The sequence below is a fragment of the Myotis myotis genome, unplaced genomic scaffold (assembly GCF_014108235.1).
Source record: "Myotis myotis isolate mMyoMyo1 unplaced genomic scaffold, mMyoMyo1.p scaffold_m19_p_4, whole genome shotgun sequence".
NCBI classification, from domain to species: Eukaryota; Metazoa; Chordata; class Mammalia; order Chiroptera; family Vespertilionidae; genus Myotis; species Myotis myotis.
Window position 1 is genome coordinate 82693027 of NW_023416346.1, and position 14351 is coordinate 82707377.

Below are 14351 nucleotides of genomic sequence, written 5' to 3' on the forward strand. Positions count from 1 at the left end.
ACTGTCTACTTCATTGTGTTGTTTTGAGAATCCTATGAGAAAATGTGTATAGAACATTTAGCACCATAACTGGTGTATAGTTAGTATGTAATAATAATTATTATTGTAGTTATTATTATCACTGTTATTACTACTATACAGATGTATTAAATGAGGGGAACAAATCTCTTTATGTACACTGGCCCCTTAACAGTATTTAAATTATGTTTAGTCATAAAAATAACTTATTCCAAATTCTTTTAATGCATACATGCTTTATTTTTTACCATATAAAAATATATTTGTATTATAGAGCTGCATTATTTTTACTATATAAAATTATGTTAGGTCTAGCCAGAGTGGCTCAGTGATTGATAGTTGAATCAGGAGGTCACGGTTCGATTCCCAGTCAGGACACATTCCCAGGTTGTTGGCTTGATCCCCAGTGTATGGTGTGCAGGAGTCAGCGAATCAATGATTCTCTTTCATCATTGATGTTTTTATCTCTCTTTCCCTCTCCCTTCCTCTCTGACATCAATAAAAAGATGAAAAAATAAAATTATGTTGGTATAATGATTGATCATCCAATAAATAACAATTTGTAATAAATAGGTCAATAATCATATTTGGACGGAGATCTAAATTTAGTGCTAATGTGGTACTGCTGAAATTTTCTGTTACCTGTAGAATGCTACCCAATCGCTTAGAGACCTCAGAAGCTGAAATGTACAGAGGATTCTATATCTCTAAGTTTTCATCTCAGTATACACAGGTTGAACAATGTTAGGAACCAGGAAAACAACTCTACTTTGTTTGCACTAAGGGAATAAACAAACCAACTAACGAATTAAAGGAATAGGCTTACTCAAACTAATGCTGTGTGGGAAGACCAGAGAGATTATAGGAGTCACCCAGTTGTGAAGTTGATTAATTTTGGACTAGATTTCCCCATTACAGTTTTTATCAAAATGTAGATAAGAAGCAGAGTTTAAAGTGAAATTATTCTTTATTCCCAGAGTGTTTTACTTAACTCAATCTAGATACTGTTGACATTCAGACTAATGAAGTTACAATTTCATAGTACAAATTAAAAGAATTCTCTGGCTCTTAAGTTTTCCATAGTTTAAAATAATAAAGTTATCTTTTTATTGAGAGACTGTATAAAACTTCATCTACTGGAATATAAGCTCCTTAACAGCAGGGATTTTGTATTTTGTCCACTGTTGGCCAGCACCAAGCACATAGTTCCTGGCTTTACAGTTCACACTCAGAATATATTTTCTTTTTATTGTTGTTGTAATCTGTACTGCTTTTAATATCTTTGTTAATAAACATTTTCCCATATTTACATCACATGACTTTTCAGAAATACAATTTCTGAGGTATAAGAAATAATAATAGCAGCTGTCATTTATTTTTTAAAATATATTTTGCCCTAACTGGTTTAGCTCAGTGGATAGAGCATCGGCCTGCAGACTTAAGGGTCCAAGGTTTAATTCCAGTCAAGGGCATGTACCTTGGTTGTGGGCACATCCCCAGTAGGGGTGTGCAGGAGGCAGCTGATCGGTTTTTCTCTCATCGATGTTTCTAACTCTCTATCCCTCTCCCTCTCCCTTCTTCTCTGCAAAAAAAGTCAATAAAATACACTTAAAAACATTATAGATAGATAGATAGATAGATAGATAGATAGATAGATAGATAGATAGATAGATAGATTTCAGAGAGGCAGGGAGAGCAAGAGAGAGATAGAAACATCAAAGATGAGAGAGAATCATTGATTGGCTGCCTCCAGCATGCCTCTCACTGGGGATTGAGCCTGCAACCTGGGCATGTGCCCTGAACAGGAATCAAATCATGACCTCAGGGTTCATAGATTGACCACTGAGCCATACTGGCCAGCCTACAGCTGTCATTTATTTATTGAATGCTTACTAAGTGCTAGGTGCTTTGCTATGTAATTTACATATATTATCTCATGTAACCCTCTCAATCACCCCCAAGAGATTGGTGGTGATATAGTCTCCATTTTACTGATGACAAAACTAAGGTGTGGAAAATCTATGTAACTTGCCTATGGCCACACAGGTGACAAGTTGTTTCAAATATATGTCTTTCTGACTTCACATCTCAAGCTCTTAACCACTGTGTTCTTAGCATATAGTATTGCCAAATTGCTTTTCAAAAGGCTACTTTGTCATACATTTAAGAGTGCCTGTTTCACTGCATTTTCTCTAGCATTGTATATTATTACTTCATTAAAGGATTTTGATAAATTTTTAGGTAAAACATGATATATGGCAAATATTTGGAAAGTAGATTTTCAACAGAGAAAAATTATTGAAAATAGCTAAGCTTCCTCATAAATGAAACTGACATAATTATTTCTTTTTTCTTTTTGTTAGCTTGCATAGAAATACTACACCTTGACATGTCTTTAGACATCTGTCTGAGCATCACTAAACTGCTGATGGATAATGAAAGGTAGAGAAGAATTGATTTTCTTTTCTCTAAAGACTAAAATTTTTCTAAGATTTCCATTTTGAACACATATTGAATCTATATCTATCTATCTGTTTATCTATCTATCTATCTATCTATCTATCATCATCATACATACTTACAGAGAACAGTATTTGCCATTGTGCTGATCAAATTAGAAGATGGAATTGCTTTTTTAATGATTTAAACAATCAATAGTCAAGCCAAAAAAAATTTAATTTTAAAATTTATATTAAAAATTTAAAAAATAAAATGAAAAAGGAATAAGATAATCATGACTTTATAAAATAGGAGTTAGACTAGGTTAACCTGCAGGTCAGTATCAAGTGGAACAGGAAGACATGAGCAAGTATAGTTCTTCAAGTGATATAATTCTCTGGCACTATCTTCATGGGATCATCAATGTTAAATGGGACCTTAAATTACTTATAGACCTCTTAGTGGTTCTCAAACATCAGTGTGCATCAGAATTACTGGGAATAAGCACTTAAAAAGATGCTCAACATCATTAGCCATCAGAGAAATGCAAATCAAAACCACAATGAGAAACCACTTTACACTCACTAGGATGGCTAGAATAAAAAAGACAGATAAGCCCTGGTTGGTGTGGTTCATCTGGTTGGAGTGTCATCCCATCCAGATCAGGGCACATACCCATATTGTATGGAAAAGTTGTAACCCTCATAAACTGCTTGTAGGAATGTAAAATGGTGCAGCAGCTTTGGAAACAGTCAGAATTAGAGATTTACCTACCATTGACCCAGTTATTCCACGCTTGAGTTAAACATATGCCCATACAAATAGGAATGTTCATAGCAGCATTTTTTTAATACTAAAAATGTGGAATTCTTAATACTAAAATGTGGAATGAACCAAAATGTCTATTAACTGATTGAATAGATAAACAAAATGTGGTACACCCATACCATGGAGTATTATTTGCCAATAAAAAGAAACAGAGTACTGATACATGTTATAATATGGATGAACCTTAAAAACATTATGCTAAGTTAAAGAAGCTGGCTACAAAGACCACATGTTGTGTCATTTCATTTATATGATATGTTTAGAATAGCACGTTTATAGAGACACAAAGTAGATTAGTGGTTGTCTAGGGCTGTGAGAGATGGGGAAAATAGGAAATGACTGCTAATAGGTATAGGGTTTCTTGTTGGTTTGATGAAAATGTTCTGAAATTGGGTGGTGGTTGCACAACTCTGTGGATATACTAAAAACCATTGAATTGTATATATATATTTTATTTAATTGATTTGAGAGCAAGAGAAAGAAAGAGAGATAGAAGAAAGAAGGGGGGGGGGAGAAACATTGATTTGTTATCCCACCTATTTGTGCATTCATTGGTTCATTCTTGTATGTGCCCTGAATGGGGATTGAACCCACAACCTTGGTGCATTGGGATGATGCTCAAACTAATTGAGTTACTTGGCCAGGGCCTAAACTGTCTACTTTAAATGGATGAATTGTATGGTATGTGAATTATATCTCAGTAAAGCTGTTAAAAATAAAATCACTAGGGAACTTGATAAAAATAAAGAGGCCAGGTCCTACATTATTCCAACAGCCCCAGGCCTCTGTGTTCTTTATTATTTCTCCAGATGGTTCTGAGAACCACTATTTTAGAGCAGGGATCAGTAAGCATTTTCTGTAAAGAGCCAGGTAGTAAATATTTTAGACTTGTCAGCCATAAAGTCTGTCACACTTAATTAATCTGCTACTTTAGTGTAAAAGCAGCTATAAACAAATTATAAATGAATGAAAGTGGCTGTGTTCCAATAAAAGTTTATTTATAAAAACAGATGACTGAATTTGGTCTACTGGCTATAGCTTGGCAACTATTATTATTATAGATCATTCTCCTACCTGTACATGAATTCTTGGATGAAAAGTCATTCAGCCTCTTTTGGAAAACCTGTGGAAGAGAGGATTATCATTACTATCCTATCTAATAAAAGAGAAACATGGTAATTGGTGTACAACCGCTACCCTTCCCATTGGCTAATCAGGGCAATATGCAAATTAACTGCCAGCCAAGATGGCAGCCGGCAGCCAGGCAGCTTGAAACTAACATGATGCTTGCTTGCTTCAGTGACGGAGGACTCCATCGTTCCCCGCCTGCCGCTGCAGGCCTCTGAGCTGCAGTTTAAAAAACATTGTAACAAATATAGGAGCTAAACAAAACCCCAGAAACCTGCTTTAGTCCACCGGGCTTCAGCCAGCAGGATCGCAACCTTGTAAGCAAAGGCCAGAAACCTACTTTCAGCAGCAGAGGCCTAAGAGCTGGAGCCAAGCCCCAAAGCTAAAGCTGGCCCAGAATAAAAAAAAAAGAAAAAAAGAAAAAAAGGAGCGGTTGGGAGCTTCAGTCACCCCCAGCCTGAAAACAGCCCTCAGCCCCTCACCCAGACTGGCCAGGCACCCCAGTGGGGACTCCCACCCTGAAGGGTGTGTAACCAGCTGCAAACAGCCATCATCCCCTCACCCAGGCTGGCCAGGCACCCCTGTGGGGACCCCCACCCTGAAGGATGTGTGACCAGCTGCAAACAGCCATCATCCCCTCACCCAGGCTGGCCAGGCACCCCTGTGGGGACCCCCACCCTGATCCAGAACACTCATCAGGGCAAACCAGCCGGCACCCACCCATGCACAGGGCCTCTACCCTATATAGTAAAAGGGTAATATGCCTCCCAGCACCGGGATCAGTGGAGCTGAGAGGCCTCCCGGCACCGGGATCAGCGTGACAGGGCAGCGCCCAAACCCCCTGATCGCCCTGCAGCTCTGTGTGTCACAGGGGGTGAGGCCACAGCCTCCCTATCCACCCTGCTCTGTTCGTGACAGGGGAAGGCGCCTCAATCCCCTGATCAGCCCTGCTCTGTGCCTGATAGGGGGGAGCTCCCCAACCCCCTGATCTCCCTGCGGCTCTGTGTGTGACAGGGTGCGGCGCCCCAACCCCCTGATCGGCCCTGCTCTGTGAGTGACAGGGTGCGGCGCCCCAATCCCCCCCCCCCCCACGGGCCCTGCTCTGTGTGTGACGGGGTAGAGCCATAACCTCCCCATCGGCCCTGCCCTGAGTGTGAGAGTGGTGGCGCCCCAACCCCCTGATCGGCCCTGCTCTGTGGGTGATAGAGGGCGGCGCCCCAACCCCCTGATTGGGCCTGCTCTGTGCGTGACAGGGGGTGGCGCCGCAACCTCCCCATCGACCCTGCCTTGAGTGTGACAGGGGACGGTGCCCCAACCCCCCAATTGGCCCTACCCTGAGCATGACTGAGGGTGGCATCACAACCTCCCGATCCGCCCTGCTCTGTGCATGACAGGGGGCAGCGCCCCAACTCCCCAATCGGCTCTGCTCTCAGCCCGACCATAGGCTGCACCTAGGGATTGGGCCTGCCCTCTGCCACCCGGGAGCAGGCCTAAGCCAGCAGGTCGTTATCTCCTGAGGGGTCCCAGACTGTGAGAGGGCACAGGCAGGGCTGAGGGACCCCCCTCTCCCCCGAGTGCACAAATTTTTGTGCACTGGGCCTCTAGTATTTTTATAAAGCTGGAACACAAAATTTTTTATATAGAATTTATACATATTTTCCAGTCATTTTTAAGGCTACTAGTTCTGCCATATGATAACATCTAAATCTTTTAGTCGATAGCTCTTCCCCAGTTCATTCTAACAGTATTCCTAATAAGCTCATTTCCTGGATGTCACTTCCAGTTTTTATAAGTATGGTAACTAGAAATGAACACAGTTCTTCAGATCTAACCACTAATATATGCCTTTCATATTTTAAGTATTATAAACCTGCAATATGGTAGCAGTTATCCTCACATACCTATTTAAATGTAAGTTAATTATTTTGAACAAAATAGAAAATTTAGTTCCTCAGTCACACTAAGTATATCAAGTCTCAGTATCCACCTGTGCCTAATGGCTACCTTGTTGGACAGCTCAGATAGAGAACATTTCCATTATCACAGGAAGTTCTACTGTGCAGCACTGTTCAGTACTGTTCTAGATCCTGTTTCTTTTAATGCAGCCAATATTCAATTTAGCTTTTTTTTGGGAAGCCACATCCATGGTTAATTGGGCTTACAAAACTAGATCTTTACAGTATCAGTTGCTTCTAATCCCTAAATTCCACATCTACTTTTATGGTTGAATAATATACCCAATACCTTAAAGTACTAAAAGGAAAAACCTCAGTTTCTCCATCCTGTTGTAGGGAAAAACCTAGTTCTTCCCTACTCATTTCTTTCCTGTGAGTCTCCTTCACTACTGCACAAAACATTTCACTTCTGGTCACCAAATGTGTGGAGGTTTTCCCCCACACTATGCAATTCTCTGTGACACCAACTGGGTATTCTATAATTTGATTCAATTCTGACACTGTCTGCCTATACATAGCGTCAGTTCCCATGGGTTAATTCTCTCTCTCTCTCTCTCTCTCTCTCTCTCTCTCTCTCTCTCTCTCTCTCTCTCTTTCTCACACACACACACACACACTCACACACACACACACATACACTTCAGACACCAGCTGCAAGCCTAGGTTTCTGACCAACTGGCTATAGATCAGAACTTCTGACACCAGCCTCCTTGGGTTTGATTAATTTGCTAAAGAGCCTCAGAGAACTAAGGGAAACAAGTTTACCACTTATTAAAGGTATGTATAATAAAGGATACAAGTGAACAGCCAGATGAAGAGATACATAGAGTGAGGTCTGGGAAGGTTCCAAATGCAGGAGCTTTTGTCCTCATGGAGTTGGGGTGTGTAGTCCTGGTGTAAATGTGTTCACCAGCCTGGAAGCTCTCTGAACCCCTTACTATTGGGATTTATGGAGGCTTTCTCATATAGGCATGAGCAATTATTAATTGAATTTCCAGTTCTTCTCTCTGGAGGATGTAGGGGTGAAGCTGAAAATTCCCAGATTCTAATTATGCTTGGTTTTTCTGGTGACTAGCCCCCATCCAGGAGCCATCCAGGAGTCTACCCAGAGTCACCTCAATATAAAAATGTTCCTAGTGCTCTTATCACTTCAGAATTTACAAGGGTTTTAGGATGGGGAAAAAAACACACCCAAATATTCCAAATATTAGAACAGGAGATGTTCGAGTGTTATCGCTTAGGTAATTACAAGCATTTTAGGAGGTCTGTCCTAGGAGCTGTGGGTAGAGTCAAATATATGTTTTTTGTTATCTCACACATAATTTTTAAGCTATTAAGTTTCAACTTGAGTGTTACAGTTTATCTTTTTTAGTTGTTCTGATCTTTGTGAATTTCAGTTCTATCATGCAATGTATTAACTACTCCTCTTAGTTCATCGCATCTTTAGACTTTGTAGACATGCTACCTGTCTTCATCTAATTCACAGTGACAGACTTTTCTTAAAGGTCAAGATAGTATATATTTTAGGTCTGTCGGCCACACAGTTTTTGTCGCAACTCCTCAACTCTGCCATTATAGTACAAAAGGAGCCATAGACAAATATGTGTGTATAGCTATTTTCCAATAAAATTTTTTTCTAGTGTTTTGTGTGTGTGTGTGTGTGTGTGTTAAAATACGCAACATAAAATTTACCATCTTAACCATTAAATATGCTATTTGTATTCAGCAACCATCAGCACAATCTATTTCCAGAACTCTTTGCATCTTGCAAATTTGAAACTATTTATCAATTAAACAATAACCATTTATTCCCCCTCCTATCAGCCCTGGCAACTACCATTCTGCTTTCTGCCTCTATGAATTTGACTATTCTAAGTATCTCATATACCAGGTGTACCAGTTAATAATGTAGATTTTGTAATAAAAGAAAATACAATAATTTCAAGAAAAACATCAAAAGTGTTTTATTCAAAGTAATGTCCATCGCTACCTACACATTTCCCGATCTTTCAGGTAATTTGTGGATACTGTCCCAATAGAACTTTTCTTGTTTTGAGGCAAACCATTCAGAAACCCAATTTTCCACTTCTTTGTATGTTTTGAAGTGCTGCTCAGAAAGTGCGTGTGCCATTAATCAGAACAAGTGGTAATCTGAAGTAGCAAGGTCTGGGGAATACGGTGGGTGGGTTAATACTTCCTAGGCAAGATCTTTTAACGTGTCTTTAACTGGTTCTGAAGTGTGTGATGGTGTGTCATTATAGAGCAAAATTACTTTGCTGTGGGTTCTGGCCCATTCTGGTTGTTTCACAATCAAAGCATGGTTGAAATTGATTATTTGTTGTCGGTAGCTATCAGTTTTAACGGTTTCACCTGGTTTTAGAAGCTCATAATACACCACACCTTCCTGATCCCACCAAACACAGCATTGTCTTCTTTCTGAAGCGATTTGGCCTTGCAGTCGATGTTGATGGTTGACCTGGATCAACCCATGATTTTGTACATTTGGGATTCTCAAAATAAATCCACTTTTCATCGCCAGTCACACATTGATGCAAAAAAGACTTTCTTTCTTGCCTTTGAAGCAACACTTTACTGATGACTTATTGGTTTTCCATTTGTCTTTCATTCAGTTGATGTGGCACCCATTTTCCTTCCTTTAAAATCTTTCCCATTGCTTGTAAATGATTGGAAATGGTTTGCTAAGCAACGTTTAATCTTTCTGCAGGTTGTTTTTGAGTTTGACACACATCTTCATCCAATAATGCTTGTAATTGTTGGTCTTCAAACTTTTTTGGTTGACCTGGATGTTCTTTGTCTTTCACATCGAAATCATCACTTTTAAAGCGTTTAAACCAGCGTTCACAAGTATCTTGAGATGGAGCATGTTCACCATAAGCTTCCTGAAGTATACAATAACATTTTCTTCAAAATAAAGTAATGAATTAAAACTTTCCGCAAATGCTCTTTTTTTGGCATGAAATTGGACATTTTTAAGCGTAAAAATATCTATGATGTTAATGTTATATTGTAACTCAGAAGACGCCTTAATCAATAAGCCAAATTTATTTGGAGTCCCATTTGCTAGCACTAGCAGGCCCAGAGGGAAATCTTGCTTCTCAAATTCTGGGCCCAATATGGTGGAAGTCTCCCTTATTTATATGTTTTTCAGCTCTTTGTTTTCCAAATTTGGAATGAGACTTCCGGACCTTCTGAGAAAAAGTCCTGTGTGCTGGGACAGGCTGTGAGACCATATCTCAAGTCCTGGCCTGGCGCCAGCACTGACAACTCTGCCTGGGGCATAGTTTATGGCCTCTCTGGAGTGGGGAGTAGTCTTATTTTCCCTATTATTTAAGCAAGCAAATGTTTACAGAAGCCAGAATAGCAAGGTTAAAATTTTAAACAGCAGTTTTTACCCAAGATGAAGGTTACTATGCTTCATTCCCCACTGGTTTTATATACATGAGTCAAATCATTGACTCTTGGTCATTGTCAGAGAGGGAGTTATATTGACCCCTGAAGACTATAATATTAGTTTTCTGCCAAATAAAGTCAGCCAGTTCATATGGGCCCGGAGTAATCTTTAGAGGGTCTGAAGAGTCCTGGATTCTCTATTCTGCCTGGGTTGTCTCAAGCCGGGTGTGATGAAGCCATGTTGGGATCCCGTCGACCTTGACTGCCGTAGGGGTGGTCAGGATGATGGTGTGTCGTCCTTTCCAGGTAGGAATCAGTCCTTGGGTGGCAAATTTCTTTATCTGAACAGAGTCACCAGGGTGGAAGGGACGGACCGGATCAGAATTTGGTTCATGCAGAGCATCTCAGACATGCTCCTGGACTGCTTTCTGGGTGTACTGTAAAACCTGTAAGAACTCGAGTAAAGATTGGTTATGGATTTCAGCTTTTCTAGATTGGGTTTCTGTGTAAGCTGGTGAGGTGGGTAGGTCAGGGTCTGGAAGAGTCACTAGAATCTGGAGAGGCCCTACTGGTTTTAGGGCAGCCTCCCTGGGCCGCTTAGTCTGCGGCCTTGTTCCCTCTTGCTTCTGGAGAGTTCCCTTGTTTTACATACATAGAGGTGGAAATACTTAGTTACATCTGGTAGTGCCAGTTAGCCCATTGTCCTTGCTCTGCTCATGTCTGTCTAACTGCCTAATATATTCCCTCAAAGATCCTGGCTCTGAATTCTTTCAGGGAAAATGGACATCGGCAGGTTCTTCTAGCTACTTCGTGCTGAGGAGGGATGGAGTTTTCTTTTCAGAGCCAAGAGATCCTTGCTGTCTGTCAGAGGGACAATGAGGCCTGGGCACAGAAGGAGGTGGGCTTGTGACCTGGCGGAGACAAACTGCATTATAAAATTTAATATTATTGAGCACTTAGAATAGCAAGAGTTACAACAAATGGTCTGGTGGAAGGGAAAGAAAGCATTTCAGTTTTAATAACTTCTATTGGAATAGAATTTTTCTCCTCAAAATTACCCCCATGTTTATCAAAAGAGCCAAGTCAAGACCAATTTATCTATTGTATTCAATTTGGCCTGATTGTTTGCATAAACACAACAAGAATGGTAACTGACTACCTTTGCCTGAACTTCATGATTGAATCTTAATGTGCCCCGTAGGGCCAGGAAACCAAGCCATCCAACTGCCATCAGGCCTGCCTGCAGTATCTGCTGAGTTAGGTGAATCCCTCACCTGCAGTGGCTCTACCCAAGGCCATGTCCTAGGCTTTAAGACCCATCTCAGTAGCCCTCCTATTCCTTGTGGCCTAGAGTGTGTGGGGGTTCCGCAGGGATGCAGAGGCGCCATTATTGCCCCCCTTCTACTCTGACCAACCGCCAGTGATGGTAGGGTATGGACCTGACGCTCCAGCGCCAGCTATTTTCAGGGCTACCAAGCAGGATACCAGGTTTTCTTCATGGCACTCTTTTTTTTAATTTTTTAATTTTTCTTTTTATTTTGTTTTATTGCTTAAAGTATTACAAATAGTAGTACATATGTCTCCTTTTTTTCCCCCCGCCCTTGACCTTCCCCCGGCCTCCCCTACACCCCAGTGTCTTGTGTCCATTGGTTATGCTTATATGCATGCATACAAGTCCTTCGGTTGATCTCTTACCCCCTCCTAACCCTCCCCAGCCTTCCCACCGTAGTTTGACAGTCTGTTCGATGCTGCTCTGCCTCTGTATCTATTTTCGTTCATCAGTTTATAATGGTCTTTATTATCCATAAATGAGTGAGATCATGTGGTATTTTTCTTTCATTGACTGGCTTATTTCACTTAGCATAATGCTCTCCAGTTCCATCCATGCTGTTGCAAATGGTAAGAATTCCTTCTTTTTTACAGCAGCACAGTATTCCATTGTATAGATGTACTCTTATTGGCTTCAAGTCTTCAGAGTTCAGACAGGGCTCTTGAAAACATGATACTCCAGTCAAAGTTTTCAGTCAATAAAACCACTATTGGAAACCGGTCTTATTGAATTTATGCAAAGAAATGCATTGCCATGATTTATTTATTAAGAATTGCTAAATTTTGGAGGAATTGTATAAGGAGAAAAATATACTGACCTGCTTTAGGATCTTCTGTTTTTCCTTGCCAGTCCTTTTCATGGACTCTTCAGAGTAATATTTTTCTAAATGTATTATGACAAAACAGTAACTGTCTTCAAATGGCAAGAAGAAATTTACACACAGCTGTCCCTGTAGTAGGGTTCCTCCTACTTGACTTGTCCTTAAACTACATACGGTCTCTGGGTGGGGTGACACACCCTCTCAGAATGGACTAAGGGAACTTTATCCCTTCACAGGGTCTCACATGTCACAGAACCTCTCAGGGTCTGTAATTCCTATGACAGAGTGCTGGTACTTACCATTCCCCTATGTTCTATACAGGCCTCCCCCACTTTCCTACAGTTGAGGTTTGTGCCACCCCTGACATTGGCATGGTCACACAGGCCTGCAAGGCAGTACACAGGCTGCCAACTGTCTTTCAATAGAGACCAAAAGATGATGGGTATTTTTCTTTGCCCACTTGGGCACCTACCCTTTTGGTAGCTGCATTCAAATCTGCAAGAGAATTAAAGTTTAATATAACATATTAACATAATGGAGTACAATGTTGGCACTGTGGCCACTTAAGGCAGCCAAATTTTCTGCTACCAAACATGGCACATGGTAGGGCTATACAAATATCTCAGGGAGGTGACTAAAGTCTATTTTTTTACCTTCCCCACAAAGCAAAATTGTCTTTGTCACTCTGGAGTTATGTCCACGAAGACGTAGGCATCATCTAAGTCCATTATACAGTTTTCTGCAGACCACTGTCAGGGCTGTGTGTGGCGACCGTTTCTTTTTTCTAGCCATAAACACAGTATGTCCAATTTCCCTAAAATGTATTCTGGCACAGGAGAAAGTTGTTTTGCTATATACAGGCAGCTTAACCACTACACAACTGGGCTTGGACCTCTGCCTAGCAAACTGCAGTCTATAAGTTCAATATGCAGCCTCCAGTCCTCCTAACCCAACGGGGTCTCTGCTAGTCTCTCAGTCAGACTCCTCCTCTCTAGGAGCGTCTGAAAATCCTTAAGGCTCTCTATGGAAAGTGCCTTTCCTTTACCCTCTCCTGTTTAACCCTGTTTATCAGTTACAGGGCCTTGCCATCCCTGTCTTCCATCACTGCTTGATTCCTAGTGGTGAGCCAAACAGCCGGGGCTGCAGGGAGAGACAAGTTTGCACATAGCAAAGCACTCAGGTAACGGCTTGGGGGATCAGGCCCTTGCCTTCCCACCTGTCCTCTTTCCTGGCAGGGACCTTGACCTTTCCCACAGGCTTCTCTGTAAGTAAGAACAGGGCATCCCCCCCCCCCTCCGGCCTCCCGCAGCCGGGTGTCTTGGCCCACCCCTTAGGCTAAGCCAGTGGTTCTCAACCTTCCTAATGCCGCGACCCTTTAATACAGTTCCTCATGTTGTGGTGACCCCCAATTTCATTGTTACAAATTGAACATAATTAAAGCATAATGATTAATCACAAAAACAATATGTAATTATATGTGTGTTTCCCGATGGTCTTAGGCGACCCCTGTGAAAGGGTAGTTCAACCCCCAAAGGGGTCACGACCCACAGGTTGAAAAACGCTGGTCTAAGGGGTTAAATCTTTTCACTTCTCTGGGAGGGTTCAAGTCACTGGAAGGGGACATCAGCTCCTCCTCTCCCAGCAGCAATAGGTACTGGCAGTTGCTCTTGTAGTCCTGAACTCTTTCAGCGCATTTGCAAATGGGAAACTTTACCAGCTTCATCCCTAGTCACTTTTACAGATCCCAGGGCCCATTGTCTCCTTTTAACCAGCAAACCAAATGTTTAAGTTTCTTATTATGTGTTGTAAAATACTGATAACTCACTGGTCAGCAACGTGGGTGTCAGGTCACTGGCCTATATTATTTAATCAATTTCCTTTTAACATTTCTCTTTTTCCTTTTTACCACATACACAACCTTCATAAATGTCACACTTTCAACTTAGCCTTTAAACCTTCTTTCTATGTCCTTTAAAAATGCATAACCATGCCTCAGTCCTTCTATTAAGTATCTCTACTCAAATATTCTATCCTTCTGTCATACTATCAGCAATTTGTAGACCTTTTCTTTCCTTTTTATCCTTAAAATGTATTAGAATTCTTTACTCTTAGAAACCTTAATTTTTAATAATTACCAGAAGCAAACAGCCAATATTGCTTAGATTAACATTTATGAACATACTTTAAATGTACTTTTACTTTTAAGAAAATATACCTTTAACAACATATAGTAGATCTTCCTTCTGTAATAAAACTAAGAGCAGGTAAGTTAAAACTTGTCTAGCAGTTAATGTTTCAATTTTGTTTTGTTTTTGCTGCAAGCTGCTTTGCTGATAAGGGTCTGGTCTGTTTTTGACTCCTCCTACTGCCCTGCTTTATTTTCTTTAACCCTTTAGGATCTGGATTTTAGGGTCCCCTGAAC

At 40.9% G+C, this 14351-nt stretch overlaps 1 protein-coding gene across 1 annotated transcript in view; it reads left to right on the top strand.

Annotated features, from left to right (window-relative positions):
- The window catches only part of TEX11 (testis expressed 11), a 467244-nt gene that overhangs the window by 182482 nt on the left and 270411 nt on the right, over positions 1 to 14351 (top strand). The window contains exon 12 of the mRNA XM_036304176.1: positions 2382 to 2460. Coding sequence (XP_036160069.1) covers positions 2382 to 2460 — 79 coding nt within the window. The remainder of the gene's footprint in view (positions 1 to 2381; positions 2461 to 14351) is intronic.